The sequence below is a fragment of the Aotus nancymaae genome, unplaced genomic scaffold (assembly GCF_030222135.1).
Source record: "Aotus nancymaae isolate 86718 unplaced genomic scaffold, 86718_ANA_hifiasm-v0.15.2.pri h1tg000067l, whole genome shotgun sequence".
Classification (NCBI taxonomy): domain Eukaryota; kingdom Metazoa; phylum Chordata; class Mammalia; order Primates; family Aotidae; genus Aotus; species Aotus nancymaae.
Window position 1 is genome coordinate 7474487 of NW_026988482.1, and position 24982 is coordinate 7499468.

Below are 24982 nucleotides of genomic sequence, written 5' to 3' on the forward strand. Positions count from 1 at the left end.
CAACACATATTTGCTGATTAAGAAGATTAAACACTACTATGGACTGAATGTGCCCCCTTCCCCCATATTCATATGTCGAAGCCCTAATTTCCAATATGACGGTATTTGGAGGTGGGGCCTTAGGGATATAATCACATAATGAGGGTGGAGTCCTTGCGAATGGGATTTGTTCCCTTATAAGAAGAGATTGAGAGAGATGATCTCTCCACATGAGGATACGGCAAGAAGCATCCATCTGCAAACCAGGAAGAGGACTCTCACCAGGAACCAAGTGTGCCTGCGGCTTGATCTTGGACTTCTCGGCCTCCAGAACTGTGAGAGATCAGTTTCTGTTATTTAAGCCACCCAGTCCACGGTATTCTATTACAGAAACCCAAGTGACTAAGAAAAACACTTCTTGCATCAAATAGAAACAGATCGAAGAGAAAACCAACATTCAGACTGGGCAGAGCATGTGGCTAGGATGGAGTTTTGCCATGGGATGGATCTGAGGTGGTGCCTAATATTAGATGGTCTATGAGTTTCTGCAGGGGCACAGAGACCAGTTTGGGGGTCAAGATGGGCAAGGGCAAGAGGGTAAAACTAAGGTGTCTCGTACTGCCAAAGAGGCTAGCCTAGAATTTTCTTCTGCATGTGAAAAGTGAAAGTTTCCTTGGCTCTGTGGTTCTATTTTGAGCAGCAAACCTCCTGAGGCAAGAATTAAGTTGGAGTTCAACTCCAGCTTGAACCTGTGTGAGCAAGTTTTTCCTCTGCAGATGCTGAGCTGCCTCCTGAGGCACATTTCCACCTTGCCAGGCCCTCCCCGGTCTTGGAGAAGGGAGAGGGATGGGGAGGAGACACAGCTGGAGTTAGAGTCTTCTTCATTCAGACGTCAGCTGAGAAAGAGTGAGTGATTGCTTCACTTGAATTTCCAGTGGATTTGAGTTGGGTAAGGACCAGCTGGAAATCACAAGGCTGGGGTGGGGTTGGGGTGGTTACTCTGCTGTATGTAGAAGGAATTGTATGTTTGGAATACTTGAGTCCAGTGCCAGATGCACCAATTAGTGTCACCTTCGATAGGTCAATGAACCTCCCTGGGCTTCATTTTTGTGATTTATAAAATTTATTCTTGGTATTCTTTGGAGGAGAAACCAGGCTTACCAGTGCAGTGCTTCTCAAAACCTTCCGTGTGCGTGCGATCGCCAGCAGATCTTGTTGATATGCAGACTCTGCTTCGGCAGGCCTGGTGTGGGACTTGAGAGTCTGCCCTTCTGACACACACCCATGCAAGGCCAGTGCTCCTGGTTCATGGACCACATGGCGTTCTAGTGCAGGGATGACTAATCATGGTTTAAGGATCAAATCCAGCCTGCTGTTTGCTTTTGTAAATAAAGTTTTATCAGCACACAGCCATGCTCGTTCATTGAAATATTGCCTATGGTGATTTTCATACTAAATGGACAGAGATGAGTAATTGCATCAGAGACTGTATAATGCACACAGCATAATTAATTTAATAGTTACTACGTGGCCCTTTACAGAAAAGGTTTGCCAACCCCTGCTGTAGAGGACTGAGGATTGGTCTGTGTGAGCCAGAAGCTCTGGATTTCTCACCTGGGTTTGGCCAAGGGCAAGCCACTTCACCTTGCTGGTTCTCACTTTCCTTATCCAGGCAACAAAATAATATCTACATTTCTAGGCAGTCTATGATTCTGAGATTTCAATATTACATAGAAAACATCACGGTTTCGGCCGGGCGCGGTGGCTTATGCCTGTAATCCCAGCACTTTGGGAAGCCGAGGTGGGCGGATCACGAGGTCAAGAGATCAAGACCATCCTGGCCAACATGGTGAAACCCCGTCTCTACTAAAAATACAAAAATTAGCTGGGCGTGGTGGCACATGCCTGTAGTCCCAGCTTCTCGGGAGGCTGAGACAGGAGAATCGCTTGAACCCGGCAGGTGGAGGTTGCAGTGAGCTGAGATCGTGCCACTGCACTCCAGCCTGATGCCTGGCGATAAAGCAAGACTCTGTCTCAAAAAAAAAAGAAAAGAAAAGAAAAGAAAGCATCACAGTTTCTATAGAAATGGGCATCTGAGAACCATGTTGAATGGCCTGCATTTGGAAGCTGCAAAAACATACCTGGTCTAACTCTGCAGAGTCCAGCAAGGCAGATCCTGCCAGATGCCATGAGAGGTCTGTGGAGACAGACCGCAGCTACAGCCTGACGTACAGTCAGCTGGGAATAGAAAGGGGCTTGGAGGAGGAAAGAGTGAGGATTGGAGGTCGACCTCCTGAGCTCCAATACAGGCGGATGCTGGCAGAGGAGTCCTGGAACAGCGCATGCCAGCATCACTCACACAAATTCCCTAACTCACTGCTCCATGCGCTCCTGACTGGGTGCATTGGACAACCAATATTAACAAGCCTTTTTGAGGCCTCTTGAGATTTTGCCAGGCACAGGGATATAGAAGGGATTATGACATCTGGGGCCTCCTAAGGGCTTCACAGTCTGATGGGAGAAACACCATGTGAATAAATGATTATGTAAGAGTTCCTCAAGCCAGGTGTGAAGGGAAACGTGTGACTCTGGGTCTCCAGCTTGGGCAACAGGTGAGACATCAGTAAGGCGGGGAACATGGGTACGGGGAGGAGGCAGTGTTTCTAGGAGGGGGAAGGACGTGTAAAGGGGGGAAGATAATGACTAGTTTGGGGCATGTTGATTCTAACGTGGGCTGCTTGAAGGACTAAATGACAAAGCTGTGATTTCCTATGAAAAGCAAAACAATGTCTCTGTAGGCCTGCAAATGTTTAACGAGAATGATATGTATGTTGCCGTGGTTACTTCCCAGTGCAGCACCCATAGGACATCTGGGGCTCCTTAGGGGTCACCTGCCTTGCTTGGTCTCAGTTCACAGGAGAGACCTGGGCCAGAGAGATCTCTGTTAAATGCAAACTTTTAAGGAACATTTTTATTTTCTCTCAACTGGAACGAGTGGTGGCTGACCGTGTCTCACTGTGACCGTCAAATCTCCACTGAATGGGAAAATTGGACCTCTACAGACCTGGACAGCTCCTGAACCCCTGAGGCCACATTCTGTTACGGCTTCATAAAGGTGAAAAGAAAGCCATGAGAAGCAATGAACTCGTGCTCACAATTATTTTGGTGTCTCAGCTGATCTTAGTTCTCACCTGTGAGTATGAATCTGAGATGGCTGAATGGCATCCTGTTCCCTTGCTTGGGGAATTCAGGGCATAGTCCTTACAGTTAGTGAGAATCCACATGGGCGCAGTACACAGATTGAACCATACATGCTTGCAAAGTATCAGAGCCAAGGTTTCCCCCTTCCCAGGTAAGGTTCCCACATCTAGGAGGGCAGATCTGATGATTGCACATATTTGCCTGAAGAGTGCGTGTGCCTGCTGTGCTCCATCAGTCTGAGTACCAGGCGAGTGAGGCCACAGGCATGCCTATGAGACACACTGGCTTGCTGGCCTTGCTTGGGTCCTGGGTAGCTATGCAGTTCTTAGCACTTGGCGCAGTTCCTAATTACACGCCTGTCTGTGGGATTATTTTACTGAGGCCTGGCGCCCCCACTTCCCAATGGCTATAAGGACGATGTTTGTTTTTAGTTTTGTTCACCATTGTACCATGTGGCCTGGCACTTGGTGATGGCTCTGTAAGTATGTGTCGAATAAACTGACAGGAAGCCTGTCCCCACTGCTGGGAAAACGACTCAAAATGAACACTACCAAGGGGGTCTGTCTCCCTGTCACTATTTACCAAGAATTGTAAAAAGTATTATCTAGTGAGAGTTTGGGGAGGTTTTGCCCTCCCTGTTTAAAACCTTCTTTAGGGGCTGGGGGCGGCGGCTCACGCCTGTAATCCCAGCACTTTGGGATGCCAAGACAGGCTGATCACCTGAGTCAGGAGTTTGAGGCCAGCCTGGTCAACATGGAGAAACCCTGTCTCTATTAAAAATACAAAAGTTAGCTCAGCATGGTGTTGTGTGCCTGTAATCCCAGCTACTTGGGAGGCTGAGGCAGGAGAATCGCTTGAACCTGGGAGGTGGAGGTTGCAGTGAGCAGAGACCGTGCCATTGCACTCCAGCCTGCGCAGAAAGAGAGAAACTCCATCTAAGTAAAATAAAATAAAATAAAGTAAAATAAAACAAAACCTTCCCTAGGACACACCATTTGCAGCTCAAATAGGATTGACTGAGAAATCACTGAGAGGAAAGCTGCTTTAATATCAGACAGCCAGTGGGGCCAGGTGTGGATAACACAGGCTCAAGGCCACCACTGGCTTGAGACTGAAGGCTGGATAGGAGCAGGCATGAGGATCAGTGAAGAGCCTGAGAAAATATGCAGGAAGCCTCTGCATTTATGTTTTAGGCTGGGGCCAGAAAGAAACAATGGCATAGTTTCCCAGGACTTTGCTCCTCAACCTCAGGGGTCCGACCCGGCCTTGTGCCATGCCCTTGCTGCGTCACCAGGATTCGAGATTGGGTGCTCTCCCCCTCCCGTTGCTTCACTGGACAGCCTACTCAGGTGGAACTCTGCATGGGCAGCAACAGCCAAACAGGCGTAGGCACAGAGCAAATACATAACCCTAGAATTACGGGTTGTTAGAGCCACAGGCAATTTAAAGATAATTGATCAAATCCTGAAGCAGTAAACCAGAGAGTGAATTCTAATTTGGTCCCTTTCTTATAATATTCTATTTTTCTATTTTTTTTTTTTTTTTTTTTGGAGACAGAGTTTCACTCTTGTCACCCGGGCTGGAGTGCAATGGCATGATCTCAGCTCACCACAATCTCCGCCTCCCAGGTTCAAGTGATTCTCCTGCCTCAGCCCCCCAAGTAGCTGGGATTACAGACATGCACCACCACGCCCGGCTAATTTTGTATTTTTAGTAGAGATGGGGTCTTATAATATTCTAAATACCTTCCTCCACAGGTAACAATAATTCTGATTACTGCTGACCAACTGCTCGCCAAGTTCCCGGCGCTCTGCTGAGTCCCTACATGGATGACCTCATTTACCCTCAAAACAATGCTGAGGGAGGGACACCATCCTTGTTTCCATCTTGTAAGCGTTGAAATGGAGGCTGGAGATGTCCAGTGGCTCATCTAATCCATGACCGGTGAGAAGCTCTGGGTCTTCTGAATTCTAGTTCAATGGTGAGTCTCTACTCTACCCTCTCTCAATTGCAAGTCCTCTAGGCTATATTTGAATTACCTTTTTGAGGATGGCCAGCACATCTTACTTATCAAATGAGTTCATAATAGCTCCATGAAATTAAATTCTCAGCTTGGAAAATATTCACATGTAACTCTAAGGTTTTTTTTTTTTCTAGACAGATTTCACTCTTGTTGCCCAGGCTGGAGTGCAATGGAGAGATCTTGGCTCATTGCAACCTCCACTTCCTGGGTTCAAGCAATTTTCCTGCCTCAGCTTCCGGAGTACCTGGGATTACAGGCACACACCACCATGCCCAGCAAATTTTTGTATTTTTAGTAGAGATGAAGTTTCACCACATTGGCCAGGCTGGTCTCGAACTCCTGACCTCAGGTGGCTCACCTACCTCGGCCTCCCAAAGTGCTGGGATTACAGGTGTGAGCCACCGTGCCTGGCCGGTTTCTTTTTCTTAAGACTTTTCACTAAGTGCCTGTTCCTGTCCTGCTCTAGAATCTACTGCCTACTGGCAAACTGGAGGCAAGATTCCTTCCCTTCTGCCCCATCTTCCAACACACCTTTCTGTAGAACACGTGGGCCAAGCAGGGTGGGAGGCTTAGAAAGGGACAAGATATAAAGAACACATGATCCTCATTTTCCAGGTAATGGCAGGGAAAACATATGAGAACACACACGCCTGTGACACAGGCCAACTTATGACCAGTGTATTGATGAGACAGAAGGCAAAATTAAGTGCTCAGGGAATTCACAGGCTGGGCTCACTTCCAGCGGGGAGATGGCCATTGGGTAGGCCTTGCAGAGGGAGCAGAATTCCAACAAGTAGTTGTGGAGCCTTTCCTTGGACTGGGTCTAAGTACTTTCTATTTCCTGCGTGCCTGGCTTATGCTCAGTAGGCCCTCTAACATATTTTCTAGACCCTAGCCATTTGGGCTAGGCTAGGAGTTACGGGCTTGAATCTTGGTTCAGATGCCACTGCTGGATGTAAATTGTGTAAATACTACCCTTTCTCTGGGCCTTTGATTTTCCCCAACTATGAAATAGGGATCAGGAGGAGGCTGCGGATAGCCTTGCTCATGGGCTTCTGGTTAGGATTACAGTAAGTTAATACGTGCAAAATTATTTGCAAGCCAAAATGAAATGAAATAGAAATACAAGAGACTGGGTCTCACTATTCTTATTGTTGTTACAAAAAATAAAACCTAGCAAATTCCATATGCTTCTTATGTAACTAATAACCTTTTTTTTTGTGTGTGTGGGGTAACTTCTTGAGGCCAAGCACTGGGGATACAAAGATTAATAACACCCAGCCTCCATCCTTGGAATCTGAAAGGTCTAAAAAAGGAGATAGTAGGCACAATTGGTAATATAAGTTTAAAATGTGCTATGACAAAGGCTGGGCTGAAGTTTGGTAGGAGCTCTGCTTTCTTTTCTTTTTTGAGATGGAGTTTCACTCTTGTTGCCCAGGCTGGAGTGCAATGGTGTGATCTCGGCTCACTGCAACCTCCACCTCCCGGGGTCGAGATTCTCCTGCCTCAGCCTCCAGAGTAGCTGGGATTACAGACATGTGCCACCATGCTCGGCTAATTTTGTATTTTTAGTAGAGACAGGGTTTCACCATGTTGGTCAGGCTGGTCTTGAGCTCCTGACCTCAGGTGATCCGCCTGCCTCGGTCTCCCAACGTGCTGGGATTACAGGCGTGAGCCACCGTGCCCATCTGAGCTCTGCTCTTTCTTAGTGGTAGTGCAGATGGATAGTAATGCTTAGGACAAGAACTTCAAATGTGAGTCAACTGGCATTCTCTGCCACAAAATAGAATTAAAGGGGCAGGGTCTTTTTTTTTTTTTTTTTTTTTAAGTTTGAGCTTATTATACTATGTTTCAGGCACTTTCACATCCATCATCTTACTAAGAAACCATGTATTATTATGCCAGTTTTACAGATGAGGAAGCTGAGACTCAGGGAGGTTGGGTAACTTCTATAAAACTAGAAAGCATAAAGGCAAAATTTAAACCCAGATTATCTAACTGCAAGCCTGGGGCTTTTCCCAGTACCCCTTATTGCTTTCTTATCAGCCAGTGTTTCTGTAGAACCCATACCATGCTAATCTTGAATGACCTTCTTACTTGGATGGTTTTTCCCAGGAGAAAGACTAATCTTTGATGAGAGAGATTTTTTTTTTTTTGAGAGGGAGTCTCACTCTGTCCCAGGCTGGAGTGCAGTGGTGTGATCTCAGCTCACTGAAACCTCTGCCCCCTGGGTTCAAGCAATTCTCCTGCCTCAGCCTCCTGAGTAGCTGGGATTACAGGTGTGTGCTACCATGCCTGGCTAATTTTTGTATTTTTTGTAGAGATGGGTTTTCACCATTTTGGCCAGGCTGGTCTCAGACTCCTGACCTCAAGTGATCTGTCCGCCTTGGCCTCCCAAAGTGCTGGGATTACAGGTGTGAGCCACCACACCCAGCCTGATGAGAGAGATTTCCCATCGTCATTTCCTCTTGCACTTCCTATAATAAGCTCATTCCCTCCTGCTGTGCTCGCCTGACTTCTCCCTCTCCTCCAACCCCAGTGAAACTGCTGAGGATTGAGAATCACAACACAGGAAGAGGCTGCAGAGAGAGCGCCCTGCCTCCTCAGCCACTAGCCTATAAATCCCGGGACAAAACACACTGAAAGAAGGGAGAAATCTGAATACAATTCTGTCCAAGAAAGAGTCCGCGTAGACCAAAATCTGACTATGCCTTAACTTTGCGGAACTATAAGGAATCTTAAAATATGATTGTCAGACTTGCTTATTTTACACATACAGGAAACTGAGACCCAAGACGGTGAAAGGACTTGCCTCAGGTCACACACTAGCGATAGGCAGAGTCTGGACTGGAGCTCCAGTCTTCTGGCTCCCGGGCTAATGCTTTTTCACTAAAATTCGTTGCCTCTTTAGCTTTTCCCATTAACAACTCAACTTACATGAGATCATAGCCCTTTCAAGAAGAAAGCTCAGTGCTGGTGTCTCTGCAAAGCCCAGATGTCAGTGCCCCCTGCTTGCCCTCCCTTCTGATCAGCTCATGTCCTCATCTAAAGAACAGGAAGTGGCTTCACTTCTAGCTCTGAAAGCACATTGTAGGGGTGAGAAAGGGGGATTTGGAGAAGAGAGTTCCTGTACATAGATAGTCAAAAGCAATCAGCAGACACTTTGCTCTGGCTTGAAGAAGGGGAAGATATAAAGTCAGACATGTAAGGGGAAGATGAAGGTTGTCCTTGATCAGCACATGATCTCATCAAGATCTTCCTCAAGCCCCAGGGTGGTGGAGAGTGGAAGTGGGGATGGGGGACGGTGGGGATGGGGGACAGTGGTGGGGATTCGGCTCTGCTCATTCCCTTCTGTGCTCTGAGGGAGCTAGATGCCAGAGTGGGGGCTGAGATAGGAGCACCACGGTAGGAAAACTTGCAGGAACTTGATACAACCTCCAATGCTTCCCCCACCCTCTGTTAGCACCCACAACTTCCCCTGCCGAGGGAGGAAGGAGGAACACATTCAGCTTCATACACTGAAAAATTTACTGTGTGAAATAAAGAGGACTTAAGAGGTCAACAGAGGCTGGGTGTGGTAGGTCATGCCTGTAATCCCAGCACTTTGGGAAGCTGAGGCGGGTGGATCACCTGAGGGCAGGAGTTCGAAACCAGCCTGGTTAACATGGAGAAACCCCATCTCTTCTAAAAATACAAAAGAAGTAGCCAGCTGTCATGGTGTGTGCCTGTAATTCCAGCTGCTCAGGAGGCTGAGACAGGAGAATCACTTGAACCTGGGAGGAGGAGGCTGCAGTGAGCCGAGATGCGCCACTGCACTCTAGCCTGGGTGACAGAGTGAGACTCCATCTCAAAAAAAAAAAAAAAGAAAAAAGAAAGAAAAGAAAAGAAAAAAGAGGTCAACAGAGAAATAACAATTCCTGAGTAAAGGACAGAAGTGTGGAGGTGATGTTTCCTGATGACCTGGCCTGGAATATAACAATCTGATTGTCAAATAGATGGGTGTGAAATGAGAATAACCCCCCACCCCTACCTCAAGTCAGTGGAGGTGTCTGGTGTCTAGTGGTGGGATTACATCCCACCTTAGCACCAACAGCCTGAGACATCAAAGCACACAGGCACACAGAGCTATGGAATGCCAGGCATGGAAGAGACTGCGGGCATTTGCCTGTAGCCGTGGTGCTCAAACCTGGCAACCCATCAGAGTCATCTGGGGAGCTCATTAAAATGTAGATTCCCAGGAACCAGCCCAGAGCGGGTAGATCTGGGCTGGGGTCTACAAAGCTGGTTTAAGAATCAAGGATCTGGTTCAACCCCATCCATCCACCTAAAATAACTTTGATACAAGATGTTGCTTTTACAGTAAAGAAAACTGAGATGCCAAAAAATAGGTTAGTAGCAGCACTTAGACTAGAACCTGGTTCCTAGCCTGTTCGTCTGGTGTCTCTGCCAGTGCTCTTATACCTGGCTTTCTCCCCCAGCTCACCTGTCCTTTGAGGACCTGTGAGGACCCATAAGCCCACAGAGGAGTCAGTTGTCAGAAGCTTTGATTGAATCTCTCCATTTGGATTATTGGTGGAAAATGGCTGCTTTTGGGGCTGGGATAGAGGTGGTTTTAAGGACATTCTCAGAAAGCTGTGTTCTGTATTCTGGTGAGTTAAAAGTGGAAGGCCCAGCTGGTGGCCTCTAAAGCATACTACCCAGTTGTTCCAGAGAAAGAATAGTGGGTTCATGGGAGCATGTGTTGGAGGAGCCAGTGTGGTGGACGCAGAGTGAGCGATGGAGACAGTGGCAGAAGAGGAGGTCTGGGAGATAATGGGAGGCCAGAACATACGGAGCCCTCTAGTTCACGTGATATTGGGCTTTTTCACTGAGCCACTGCAGGATTTTGAGAAGAGGAGTGTCAGAATCTGACTTCTCTGATGCGGTGGTGACAATAGACTACCTAGGGCAGTGGGATAGAGGCAAGGAACCCAGTGGGGAGGCTTTGCAGTAATTCAGGGGACAGAGGATGGCAGCTCAGACCAAAACGGCAGGAATGCAGGTGGTGAAACATGGTGGAATCCTGGGTGTTTTTAAAAAGTTGAGCTAACAGGTTTTCTGATGAACTGGATGTGAGGTGTGAGATGATAAAAAGAGGAGTCCAGGATGATGCCAAGCGTTTTGGCTCTAGCAATGGGAAGGCTAGAGTTACCAACTGAGAGGAAGAAGGCTGTGGTGGAGAAGGTTTAGGGGAGGGACGGCACGACTCCGCATTGGACATGGCAAGTTTGAGGTATCTCCTAAACACACAAGGGAGGTGTGGCACAGGCTGCTGGACACGTGAGCCTGGAGCTCAGGGAAAGCTGGACACAGGCTGGAGGCAGCCTGAGTACACACGTGGTATTTAAATAAAATCTCATGACTGGATGAAGTGATCAAGAGATTAGGTACAGACAGTGAAGAGGGTCAAGGACCCTGCCTGGGGACCCTCCAGCATCAAGAGGTCAGAGAGAAATGAGACTGAGGAGGAGTGACCAGTGAGGGGGGAGGAAAACCAGGAGCGAGTCAAGTTCTAGAAGCCAAGTAGACAAAGCGTTTCCAGGAAGAGGGAGTGATCTACTGGGTCACATGCCACTGACTGCTGTAGCAAGATGAGGGTTAGGAACTGACGATTGGATTTAGCTATTGGAGAACACTGGTAACCTTGACAGTGGCAGCATTGACTCTGAACCTCATGGAGCCCCACGGTTTGACAACTGACTGTCACTTAAGACACGCTTCTTGTGAATTTTTGTCTTCCGGATTAAGTTGTAAGCTGCGACATCAGGGATGATGAGTCAGCGTATCCGGAGTGAAGCACACAGTGAAGCCCGCTGACATCTACCTGAGGGCTCCTACCACTGGGCATTGACCTGAAGCAATTATCCTCATTCCTGGCTTACCTTGGACGCAGAATTTCAGTTCTTTGGGGTCGGTGACACCCTTCCTGCTTTCCCGGATCACAGCCCGGTTCTTCTTGTTTTCTCCCCAGAGATTGGTGCCTCCATACATGCTGGGAATGTTGAGAATGGCAATGCCTTCCAGGAAGATGTTGCTCAGGTCCACCCCAACCCCATCACACTGGAGGGCGGAGAGAAAAGGCCATCTGTTAGTGTCCTCAGAGTGTCACAACCCAAGGTGCTGTGTGTGTATGTGGGGGGTGGGTGCTGTCTTAAAGGGTATGACAAGTCCCCAGCCACCATCCTGCCAGTGTCAGAAGCCAAATCACGGGCAAAGTCACTCAGGCTTAATGCTTTGACCGCCGTGGTGAGATGAGAGATACAGCGCTGGCGGGCTCTGTGGAATGGGAAGAGCCAGCACAAGGCTCCAGGGGTCACCTTTAGGTTTAGAAGTGCTTTAGGGCTGGTTCCCAAGTCAACTGCCAAACTGTTCTCCAGTCTAATCTCATTATCATCAATCTTGCCCCTTCTTCACCATTAGAAGATTTCCTGGAACTGAATTCAGAACCTAACAAATGACAGAAAATTTTCATTTACCCCCTTCTGTTTTATCTCTCCTGTGAGACGCACAAGACTTTATGCTTTGGAAGGTTTTCAGAATTTGCCTTCTCCTGTATCTGTATTGTAAGCGCAATTTTGGCATACGTGCTTGCTGAAGGAGCAGTTTCTTTATCCAATCTCTACAACTTGCAGTCCCCACCAGGTACGACGAGCCAGAAAGCTTGAATTTGCATCTCATGTATCTATAAAGTCAGCCCACTTTGGCATCGTGCTTACCAACACAGCAAGAAACATCAGCTTTGATCCTTGTTCCTCAGGATAGTAGGTAGTTTATTTCACTTACAGAAAACACTGGACCCAGAGAGTTGAGCTAAGCTTTCAAGATTGCAAAGCTAATAAATAACAGAGCAGAGGTTCAAAGTTGGGGAGGATTTGACTGTAAAGTACATGGCCCTTATCTTGCTTATTGCGAGAAAGAAAAAAATCAAACACATTCATGGAGAAAATAAAAATCCACTGTCTTTGAGATTATATACAAACCCAAACTTTCAGAGACTTATCAATAGAGGGAGACTAGAAACGTGTTGTTGCCATCAGAGGAGGACTAGAAGGCTTCTTGCCGTTCACAGTGACTCACCTCCTGATTTCTTTGCAGTTCTTAAATTACGTTATCTTGTTTCCCCAACTACAAGATGGAATACAGTGAGCACCTCTGGTAACTGGGAACTCATGTTTTCATTGGGAAGTTCTGATAATTTGAGAGTCTCTTTATGTCGGTCTGGATTCTCTCCTACTCTTGTTTCTACCGGTTGGTCCTGTTCTCCCTTCTGAACCCATACAGAGTGATCCTCCTTCCTCCTCCATGGGCCAGCCCCCAGCTAGATGGTGGTGATGATGATGATGATGATGACCGTTGTGCACGTGTATTAAGCAGGGCCATCTACCACATACAATTTCATATACATCTCATTTATTATCTTCATAATAATCCTATGAGTTAGTTACTATGACTATCCTCTTTTTACACTGAGGAAACTGAGGCACAGAGGAGGTTAAGTAACTTGCCCAAAGTTATACAACTTACAAGTGGAAGTACACAGACTTAAGGGCAGGCAGTCAGAGCCCAGCTCTATTTTTCTTTTATTTCTCCTCCCTCTCACACTACGAGGTTGCGCCACCTCTGGACTGACTGTCAGCTCTCTTCATCCTCTCCTGTGGGACTTGGCTTTCAGATGTTTCCCATCCTGGCTGCCCTGTTCTGCACACACTCTAGTTTGTTGCCCTCCTATTTGGCAGGGCACCCAGCATTGAAAAACAACACCAATGACAGGATCTGATGGGGGCAGGTGGCTACCACACCAGTACTTCTTGTGGCTGAAATTTTATCGTGCCCCAGAAACGAGATGACGTGCAAAGCTCATGTAAGAGCTCAGCACGTTATCCATCATCGCCATCCTTGTTGTTCAATGTGATCAAGCTTGCACTGGCCCTTTCGTTAGCTGCGAGATGGTAGCATCACTTCAGTTTAAATGCGTGGTCATTTCCGGCACCCAGACCATCTCACGATCTATTTCTCATTCAACTCTTCCCCATTCCGAACGGGCATAGATTTAAAGAAATAAAATAGATATAAAACTTTACATTTATGTTCATTAATCGCCTTTCAGCCCAAGTTTCCTCTAGTCCACCCAGCTTACTTCCAGTCTTCATTCTGTGACCTTTGTCACAGCACTCCCATCATTTGGGGATTAAGTCATTAATATGTGAGCATAAAGGGAAAAAACAGTGACCAAGCCCTCTCTTTGGTCAGTTTAACACCAGACATTATGCATTAACCTCCCTCCCCTGGGGTATGGCTGCCCTATCGGAGGTGCATCTTCTGAACTGGACTGTCACCCAGCCTCCTTTTTTTAAATTTTATTATTTTTTTTGAGATGGAGTCTCACTCTGTAGCCCAGGCTGGAGTGCAGTGGTGCGTGATCTTGGCTCACTGCAACCTCTGCCTCCCAGGTTCAAGCGATTCTCCCGTCTCAGCCTCCTGAGTAGCTGGAATTACAGGCATTTGCCACCATGCCTGGCTAATTTTTGTATTTTTAGTAGAGAAGGGATTTCACCACGTTGGTCAGGCTGGTCTTGAACTTCTGACCTTGTGATCCACCTGCCTTGGCCTCCCAAAGTGCTGGGATTACAGATGTGAACCACCGTGCCTGGCTCTACTTTTTATTATAAGACATACTGATGGAACCTTAGAGATGAGAGGCACATAAAGGAAGATGCAGCTTCCCTGTGGTCATCCAACTTATTAACGGTGGAGCTAGATATGTATCCAGGTCTCCAGACCTCAATCCTGTGCTCTTTTCGTGAAAACATAAAACATTGTGCTGAGATCAAACAGCATTTCCTAAATGACCACCCTACAACCTCTATCAGAAAAGGACTAAGAGAACTCATATTAAGTCACCAATATCTCTCATGCCTGCAATTCCAGCACTTTGGGAGGCCAAGGCGGGCAGATCACAAGGTCAAGAGATTGAGACCATCCTGGCAAACATGGTGAAACCCTGTCTCTACTAAAATACAAATTTTAGCTGGGCATGGTGGCACACGCCTGTAGTCCCAGCTACTCGGATGGCTGAGGCAGGAGAACTGCTTGAATCCGGGAGACAGAGGTTGCAGCGAGCCGAGATTACACCACTGCACTCCAGCCTGGCGCCTGGTGACAGAGCGAGATTCTGTCTCAAAAAAAAAAAAAAAGCCACCAATAGCTGTGTGAAAGCCTGAATACTTGGTTAACAATCTATTCTAGAATCTTGCCAGGGATCGGAATAAAGTGTATCAGTCTGTGGTTTGCAAAATGTACCTTATTCTTATTTTTTGGACACAGGAGCGACATTTGTCTACCTCTTATTGGCTACGACTTACTCTGTTTTCTGGATTTGTCGAAGTGGCCCCTGAATGACATATATAGGCTTGTCCAGCAACTTGGATTCAAACGTGTATTTTTCAAAGCCAGTTAGTTCTCCATTGATCTACTCTGGGCTCTAGTAACTACCTCTGGCATCTTTTCTTCCGTATTTACTTTGAGGCCACTCTCTTTGGAAAAGATGAAAACTCTTCAGGAATGGCAAAGTCCTATTGAGCTATGCTTTCTATGTTCTTTTTTGCTTCAAACGTTGTCTAGCATTCAGCTTGGCCTTCAGTTAGCCTGGAGCCAGGCTCACAGGTCTGAGTTGCTTTTGTGTATCCCTATCTGGTTGTGTGCCCAGGCTGTGCCTTTGCGTGTGTGTGTACAGCTCCCTGAAAGCATGGGCTCAGCTAGCACTCTCTGTTGCTGTCACACTGACTGAAAAACAGAAACTAACTCCTTTTTCTTTTCTTTTCAATGTGATTCATGACTCTTTAGAAATTTATTTTGGAATGTCTTCCACCCTCCTGTCCTTCATATGCATATTCCTAATTAGGGATTTAGGCTAGAGTCCATTGGGTCACACTTTTCTCCTTATCACCCTCTAGGTGAAGCGGTCGCTTCCACATCATCTCAATGTATTCACTGTTGGTGAAAACATCCCTTTGCCTTCTGAGCAGGAATAATAATAATATTAGCAACTCATGCTTGGTGAGAGCTTCCTAGAGCACTGTGCTAGGATTCACCCACATTATCTCTTGGGATCGTCACATGAACAGGATGAGGGAGGCAGCATTACTACCCCCAACTGACAGGGCATCTTAGGGGCTAAGATGCTTGCTCAAGGCTCCATAGCTTCCCGCTCTACAAGATGGCAGAGCCAGGATGCAAACCCAGGAAGGCAGATGCCAGATCTACACTGGAGATGAGTCAGTGAGGCAAATCGGGATTTTTGCTGATGCTAGACTGATAGCAAAATTAAACTTCCAGCTGTTTGAATAATTGAGATCTCCCACTACTGCTCTATCTTATGCCGTGCTTAGAGCAATGCCTGGCACATCAATGTTGGATATTAATATTATTATATCTTGCCTCTGCGCCAGGTTGTTTTTTAAAAAAAGGACATCACCAGCACAGTCCTGCCTAGTATTCCACAGTCACTTTTCTTGCATACTGCAGTTTTAAGTGTACTCTGTCCCCTCCATCTCTATCCGTAGCCAGCTAAGTGTGTTTGCTATTACCTTGGTAAACGTTTACCTCTTCCCGGAAGAGCAGACAGTCCTCACTCTGCTTTCTAGGCTGTCTCTTCCCCTATGACTGCAGTGAGTCCCATGTAGATAGGGCAAGTGGAGGAGGTAGGAAAAGCCTGGGGTCTGCTGGACCTGATGTCCTCTCCTTTTGGAATGCAGCTACTTGGAAAGTGAGAGGCAGTGTAGCGTCTTGGAAAGAACGTGCCTGCCTGGGCTTGGAGACAGACATGGGTTTAAATCTTGGCTCTTTCACTTGCCAGCGGTGTGATTCCGGGTCGCTTCCTTACCCCCTCTGAGGTTTAATTTGTCATCTGTAAAATGGAGGATGGGGGAGTAACATCTGCCTTAAGGAGTTGGTTGGTTTCTGGAAGGCAGTAGCATTCTGTAACTGTCTGCATTATCATCACAGGTTCCCCAACCTGAAGTCACTCCCGCTACCTGAAGCTTTGCTGGAAGTATTTGAATGGCCTCTTGGCCCGACCCAGGCTGGTACGCGCCTTGGCAGCGCTCGCCTGCGTGCCCATTCTGCAGAGTTCCTGGCCTCGCGATCGTATTCTGATTTCCTTCCGAACCCCAGGCCCGCTCTGGACAGGTGGAAGGCAGCCGTGCCGTCTGGGAAAGTGGAGCCGAGCCCGGGACACTGTCGGCCTAAATGGAACACCCACCCTGGGGCCCGATCCCAGGCGGGTTCCTGAGCTACATTCTCCAACTGCTCCATGACGTCATCGGGCCCCCCTCCCCCAGCCCCGGCCCGCGCGGCCCCGGCGTGGCGCGAAGGAGGGCGGCGGTCCCGCGCGCACGGTTAGCCATCCCTATAACCCAGGCCCCGGCTAGCCGGCTCCCCTCCGAACAGAGGCTGCGCCGGGCGGAGCCAGGGACGTGTAGCCTGGAGTGTGGCTGAAACAGAGAGCTCCGGGCCCGACCAGCGAGCGCGCACCCCATGAAATCGTGCTCCCGGGTGCGCCCGCGGACCGGCGCCCGACGTCTGGAGTGGAAGCAGCGCGGGAGTCTGAGCGCGGGCCGGCCACGTGCAACGGTGTCCCCCTTGGGAGGACGGTCCCCCCAGTTCTGGTTTCTTCCTTAGCTTAGGGTGACGGGTCGGTTTGGTGGAAGGCCGGTGCACAGGTAACAGAGTCTGCATCAGGAGGCAAAGTGCATTTATGTGCAAATGAAACGCACTGGGAACCCGTATTCCTTCCCAACCCCCGCCCTGATGTCTCGACCCCTCCAATCTCAGAATTCTAGGCAGAGGCCGCCGACTTCTCTGCCCCAGCCAAGAGGGACCCGGGGCACCGAAGCTTCCCAGGCGGTGCGGGCGTTTCCAACCCCTCCTGCCGGCCTGCGCTGCGACCTCAAAAAGGCGGTGGGCGGGGGCCCCACCACTCCAGCCCTGTCGATCCTATTTCTGAAGGGCCTCAGGGAAGGAGATTCCACAATTTATTTGATGACCTGTTTCAGTTTTTAGCAACTAGGAAATTCCCCCTTCTTCTAACCTCAATTCACCGTGCCACCAATTTGGTCTGGACGCAGATGGTTCTCTTTATAAGTCTGCCACACGGGCTGTGTCTGCTCTCGGGAGTGACCTCCACCAGGCCAGACCGGAGGTGGCAGCCAGGCCTCGGTAGCTCCGGAGGCCTGTGTCCCCTTTCGGCTGGAAATTTTCTCTTTCTTGGGTACTCTGCCACTGAGGTATTGTCCCTCCCATCTTCCACGACCCTTCTTGGTCTTTCTTTAAAAAAAAAAAACAAAAAAAAACTGTGCTTTCCAGCTTCATGCATGTCCCATCATTATCAGCAAACTGACACAAGAACAGAAAACCAAACACCGCATGTTCTCACTCATAAGTGGGTGTTGAATGATGAGAACACATGGACACAGGGAGGGGAACATCACACATCGGGGCCTGTCGGGGCGGGAGGCTAGGGGAGGGATACCATTAGGAGAAATACCTAATGTAGATGATGGGGGGATGGATGCAGCAAACCACCATGGCACATGTATACCTATGTAACAAACCTGCAAGTTCTGCACATGCACCGCAGAACTTAAAGTGTAATTTTAAAAAATTATGGGTATTTCCAAACATGTAGGGAAAGTAGAGAGAATCATAAACCTCCATGTACCCCAAAACCAGTCCAGTTAATTAACACCTCTAGCAACTGGCCCCTAATCATGTTTTAACTCTACCCCAGTTCACTTTATCACCTCCAGACTGAACTACGTATAGTAAATTCTTGAAATTCTATCATTTTATCCGTAAATACTTGGCTATGTATCTTTAAGAACTAAAAAAAAAAAAAAAAAAAAAAAAGAATTACCTCAATACTATTGCTACTCAAAAACTTCTTTAGTAAGTATCCAGTAATTGTTCAAATTCCTTGACAGTATCAGTTTTTTTGTTAGCTTGCTTGAAAAGTCTTCACATTGCATTTGTTGATATACCTATTAGGTTTCTTTTGATCTATAAACTCCCTGTTCTTGTCTTTTATTTAGTGAAGAAATGGGTCATTTGTCTTTAGAACAGTGCTTCTCAAACTTTAATGTGCATGCTAATCACTCCAGGGTCTTATTAAAATGCAGATTCTGATTCAGGGGTCTGGGTGTGGCTGCATTTCTGGGCTCCTCCTTGGTGATGCTGATGCTGCAGGTCTGTGGACCTCATTTGAGTAGTAAGGCTTAGTGTTGCAGATTCTGGATTTTGCTGACGGCATCTCTGGAGTGTCTTTTAAACATAGTCTATCCTTTGTATTTTCATTAAGTTGGTATTTTTAGATCTAGAGGCTTGACTAGATTTAGGGTTGGCTTTTTGGCAAATTATTAATGGGGCTGTATATTTCCCATTGCATCTCATTAGAAAGCACATAATTTGATTGTCTCTTTTTTGTGATGTTTAGACTGATCAGTGGATTCAGGTGTTGTCAGCCCACACCTTCCATTATACAGTTCTTGTCCAGACCCATTACTATAGTCCCCTGATGGTAGGATACGCTTGAGGACACCCTAGTACCCTCCCTGTACCTTTCTTCCAAATCTCTACAGATACCATTTTCTCCATGAATTATTTCCCAGATAGTCTCTTAAAAGGATCTCTTTTCTTTTTTTTTTTTTTTTTTTTTTTTTGAGATCGAGTCTCACTCATTTGCCCAGGCTGGAGTGCAGTGCAGGGCAGTGGCGCAGTCTCGGCTCACTGCAGCCTCCACCTCACAGGTTCAAGTGATTCTCCTGCCTCAGCCTCCCAAGCAGCTGGGACTACAAGCGCCCGCCACCATGCCTGGCTAATTTTTTGTATTTTTAGTAGAGATGGGGTTTCACCATGTTGGTCAGGCTGTCTCAAACTCCTGACCTCAGGTGATCCACCCACCTTGGCCTCCCAAAGTGGTAGGATTATAGATGTGAGCCACCGTGCCCGACCTCTCTTTTTCTCTTCTCTGCATCTGTACTATCATGGAATCAAAGACCTGAAGGGATTGAAGGGTCACCCAGTCCAGATATCTCATTTTATAGTTGAGAAAACTGAGGCTAAAGATGTTAAAGGAAGGGCTCAAAGTTACACAGCTAATTAGAGTGAGCTGATCCAGAATTAGACCTGTGGTTGTTTGGACGGACAACCAAGAAGCCATGAGTGACTTTATAAAGAGGAATTTTGGCTACTAGATGAGGGCTGAAGCACAGACTCTTAGAATGGTAAAGCAGCATGGAACATTAGAGATCATTCCTAATTACCAAAATGAGAACAGTGAGGCCTAAAGTTGGTAAGGGGCCTTCCCAGCTGACAGAGCTCTCTCCTGGAAGAGATAGGGCTTAACCAGGGACTCTGGGGTGAGTCGGATGGTGGTAGTGAGGGAACAGAGTCAGAGTCACCATGTGGTTTGGTGGCACATGGGCTGGAGAGGGAAGATGAGATCTAAAAGGATGTGATTACGGTATGAGGCTCTCCCCAATGCTCTTGCTATAAATGAATCTTCCCCTTCTCTGAATTTCACTGCCTTCTTTTCACCTTTTAGATGGGATGTCCATGTACATTCCGTATAAGAATTCCATATAAGAATATATATTCCATGTATATTCTGCCATGGATTTTGCATATTTGCCTGTCACCCAGGAGAGTTTAAACTCATGGAAGGTGAGGACCATATCTGACAGCTCTGTGTTCTTCATAGTTCCGGGCATGTCTTCCTCAGATCAGGTGTCCAATATAACTATTTGTGAATTGAAAGAAAGACTGTGTGCAGAAATCCTAAAATGGAAACCCAGGTGTTCTTTGAAGAAACTTGTATGGGGTTTCTTGGCTTCCAGATGAGTTTCCCCCAACCTCTCTGGATGAATCTAGTGAACAAATAAAATGGACCAAGCTTCCAGGGTAGGGAGAGGTACGGAAGGTTAATCCAAGTCTTCATCAAGTGGTCCTCTGATCCCAGCTGAAAGAAATGCATACCTGAACACCTGCCTCGGTAACCAGAATAGGGCACATGAGGCCTGTTTTATATGAGAGAGACGTTAAGAGGCAGAAGACAGGAGTACTCACAGATCCATCAAGAATGATGAGAACCTACTTATTGTGTGCTAGACTCTAGGGATGGAGCAGAAATGGGACATAGTCCCTGTCCTCAAGGTACTCCCAGTGGGTCAATACTAGAGGCGATGGTGTGCTGTTAAATGCTCAACAGCAGACTCCCCAGGAGAAAAAATAGCCCTTGTTATTGTGTTCCACGGTGGTGTAAATATTCCTACTATGGCCAATTTCAAGTGACTATGATGACATCACTGAAAAGCAAGTTGGGAAGAGATATACAGCTTGCACTAGTGCAGCGCTGGCTGGAGGCGATGGGACAGAAAAGGAAGTAGTTATCTGCATATCTGCAGGGCCTATAGCCATAATAGAGAAACCTATCGGGAGTGAAAGAAAAACAGGGCAAACAACAATATCTGTGTTCCCTAGAGAAAAACTAGAGAGAATGTTTTTAGTGTCAATAACCTGATGTGGTTCAGAAGGGAAGAAAAGGTGATGTACTGAGTGGCACTGATGAGTGGCGACAGCATTATTGGAGAGAAGGTCCAGTGCTATCCTCATACGCAAACTGGCCTGGCCCACAGTCACTCTTACAGAACAGTGGCTTCTCCTGCATTCCGAGGGGCCGGTGTATCACTGTAGGAGCTGATGTCTATTGTGGGCAGTTAGATAATGATACTAATCCACACATATGTTATATATTATTAATATATTGCATTTATTGAGTAACTGTTATGAACCAGCACTTCATATATTTTATGTCTTATCTTCACAACCCTACAATATCAGTATTTGCATTCCCATGGTTTTTTTTTTTTTTTTTTTTTTTTGACGGAGTCTTGCTCTGTCACCCAGGCTGGAGTGCAGTGGTTGCGGTTCACTGCAACCTCTGCCTCCTGGGTTCAAGCGATTCTCCTGCCTCAGCCTCTTGAGTAGCTGGGATTACAGGTGCGCACCACCACACCTGGCTAATTTTTGTATTCTTACTAGAGACGGGGGTTTCACCATGTTTTTCAGGCTGGTCTCAAACACCTGACCTCAGGCGATCTGCCTGCCTTGGGCTCCCAAAGTGCTGGAATTACAGGCTTGAGCCACTGTGCCCAGCCATGTATTCCCATTTTTACAGATGAGGAAACATTGACTCAGTGACATTAAGGAAGGACCGTCTTTCCAGATTTGTCAAGATTCGTGGTAGTCCTCATGAACTTGAAGGTTTCCTGCATGAGATGCAAGTGAGGAGATCAAGAAGTCAGTCCAATTTACGAGAGTGCACGCACCCGATGCTTTGTTACCTATGAGACCACATTTGGAGTATTATAGACACAGGAATTTGATTTTTCAGTTTAAGGCAGACCCTGAAAAAAATGGAGTGTATCAAGAGAAGAGTGGTCCAGGATATTTATGAATCAGGTCATCTAAGGAACTGGGCTGTTTAGCTCAGTGAAGATGAAGAGGAGACACCATGAAGATACATCTCCAGCCCTGTGAAAGGCAGTCACGTGGAGGAGTGAGGCGGATGTTCTCTGTGCCCCCAGAGGGTGAATATGGGCCCAGTCAATGGGGAATTCAGTCATGCGACCCATAAACACTTATTGTGCACCTATTTTGTTCCAAGCATTGTGCTAAGTGCTGTCTAGGGAAGAAGATGACAAAGAATGGGACACACGATCCTTGTTCAACACCAGGAGGAACTTGCTGAAAATCAGAGCTGTCCAGTAACACAGCAGGCTTCTTGAAAAATGGCCAACTTCCTATCTTTGGAGTATTCAGGAGGAGGCTGGGGTCCCACTTACCAGAATGTGCTGGGATGAGTCTTTTGTGGAGTAGCAAGTGGACTAAATCCCCTTCCAGTTCCAAAATTCCACATCTACGTTCAGCTTTGTTTTGGCAGGCTAGTGTGCGCTGAGCTGGAAGGGTGCCATCCTGAACCCCCACTTCCACCCAGCCTTGTCCACCCTGCTGGGTGCTCTGAGTTCTCTGACAGTGAGTCGAGGTGGGCCAGTTAGACTGGAAAGTGGCTGCCATCTGTGACAGGGATGATGGAGTTCTGGCGGGTCTGTGTGGGCTCAAGGAATGCGGCATTGAAGCCATGTACACACAACCTGCTTAAGAACATCCCATGGGCAGAACATGTTCTCTTCCTCTTTAGCCCTCCTCTGTTGCTGTGCCAGGCGGGCACAATGGTGCCTTTGAGAGGGGCAGCTGGAAGGGGGTGTTGGCAGGCAGACTGGAAGTAGAATATTGCAGCTGGGGGTGGGGGTGCCCAAATTCATTTCCAGGAGTGAGCCGGCACTGGGTGCCAGTTTCCAAAACAAAACTGCTGTTTCTCAGAGTTCACAGGGATGGGTTGCCTCAGAGCTGGACAGAAGGCAAAGCTGTTTCCTATCCGCTGCTCCACCCACCCCAGTAGTTTTTTTTTTTTTTTTAACTGGTGGGTTAAGGCATTCTTGCTCTGGATGGAGATGAATGGGCTTTGCTGTCTGTCTGGGAAGCCGAGACCGACCTGGGGTGGATGGGGCTTTTGGAGAGATCACACTTTCCTGCTGACAAAGCGGGGCTTGATGGCCTGAGGACCAGCAGGGATCAGGGGCAGGTAGGCTTCTGAGCCATGAGAGGGGACTCAGAATGGAGACCCTTTCTGCCCTGCAGGGTCACTCCTACCCTACAGCCACCTGGCACCCTCACTGCCACATGGGACTGCCCACTCACTGTCTTAACTGTTAGGTGGGAAAGAGGTGGGAGAATGTTGGCATTTCCTGTTCTGGTTCACAGTTGTCCCTAACCCTCTGCTACTATCAAAGATACCACCAATAGCTCGGAGATGGGTGTGGGAGGTCCTCTCTCTCACTACACAGTTAGAAGGCCAGAGTGCCAGCCATCTTCCCCTTTGTGTTACAAATGTTGCAAGGTGGGCCCCTTTTTCTGGTAGCTTCCAATAAAAAGGTGTGACTTGAGGCTGGTCAAATGATCATTTCTAGTGTTCGAACCTATTACGGAATTTTCTTTTCTTTTTTTTTTTTTTGAGACGAGGGAGTTTCACTGTGTCACCCAGGCTGGAGTGCAATGGCCTGATCTTGGCTCACCGCATCCTCTGCCTCCCGGGTTCAAGTGATTCTCCTGCCTCAGCCTCCCGAGTAGCTGGGATTGCAGGCATGCGGCACTATATCCGGCTAATTTTGTATTTTTAGTAAAAATGGGGTTTCTCCGTGTTGGTCAGGCTGGTCTCGAACTCCCGACCTCAGGTGATTCACCCACTTAGGCCTCCCAAAGTGCTGCGATTACAGGCATGAGCCACCATGCCCAGCCCAATTATGGAATTTTCTACTCGTGTTTCAATTTTACAATCAACAAACAACTAATGAGGAATTACTTCATTTTAGGTATTGTGCTAAGTCCAGGGGTATAGAATGAATAAGATAAAGTTCCTGCTTCAGAAAGCTGACTGGCTGATAGGCCAAGTCCTGAATGGGAGCCCCTTTATCAACTAAATGGACACATGACTCTTCTAAAAGCAGGAGGGTAATGCAGAGGTCATCTCCTACTGCAGGGCCCGTGGCACCGTGAAGGGCATGTGGGCCTGGGATCACAGATCGAGGCTTTAAAGTCATCTGATCTTGGGAGTCCGCACTTATTTTATGAGATGCAGTTTCCTTGGGTAAATAATGAGAATAATACAGGGTCATGCAGAGCTGTTATAAAGATGAAATACGATAGGGCTTACCACGTGGTAAGTACTCAGTATGCTGCTGCTATTGCTATTCATTTGCTGATCCTAATGGACTTGAGATATAACACGTGTGTGTACACAGTGGTATTTATTCAATCCCTTGTAGATTCTGTGACCTTCTTCAAAGATTCAATTCTTCTACCTTCTTAATTCCTCTTCTAGTGAAGACTAAGATTAGCAAGTTTATGACCTCACAAGTTAGAAAAACAAAGACATATCTACTATAGCCAACAAGACACATTTGTGTTTAATAACCTGTGACTGTAGAATAAGAAAAGGATTGTAATGTTTCTTTTCCCTGAGGTTCCCAAATCTCCCGACTGTGGTGATGAAGATCATGAATTCCTCTGAATATTCTAAATAGTCTACATCATTTCCTACTGATGGGGCCTCATAGTTTATTGCTACTTAAAAGATGCATTTGTTTGGTAGACATTGCTTGGGGAAAGTTATTATTATTATTATTATTTTGAGCTGGATTCTCGCTCTGTCGCCCGGGCTGTAGTGCAGTGGCTTGATCTTGGCTCAGTGTACCTTCGCCTCCCGGGTTCAAGTAATTCTGTGCCTCAGCCTCTCGAGTAGCTGGGATTACAGGTGCCCGCTACCATGCCTGGCTATTTTTTTGGTATTCTTAGTAGAGACAGGATTTCGCTATCTTGGCCAGGCCGGTCTTGAACTCCTAACCTCAAGTGATCCACCTGCCTCGGCCTCCCAAAGTGTTGGGATTACAGGCGTGAGCCACCACTCCTGGACAAGTTATTATTTCAGTAAGGGACATTGGTGGTATATTTATGCTCCCTGGGGCTGGGACAGAGGTGCTGAAAGAATCTTCCAGAAAGAAATGTGTCGTGAGAGGGCATTCTAATCCCACATGCTGAATCATGTGACCCCCAAGTTCGGTCTTCTGA

The 24982-nt window shown here is 47.2% G+C and overlaps 1 protein-coding gene across 7 annotated transcripts in view; it reads right to left on the bottom strand.

Annotated features, from left to right (window-relative positions):
• The window catches only part of DGKG (diacylglycerol kinase gamma), a 213134-nt gene that overhangs the window by 33987 nt on the left and 154165 nt on the right, over nt 1–24982 (bottom strand). For all 7 annotated transcript variants that reach the window (XM_012470823.2, XM_012470820.2, XM_064366909.1 and 4 more), the window contains one exon: nt 11125–11302. In XM_012470823.2, coding sequence (XP_012326246.1) covers nt 11125–11302 — 178 coding nt within the window. The remainder of the gene's footprint in view (nt 1–11124; nt 11303–24982) is intronic.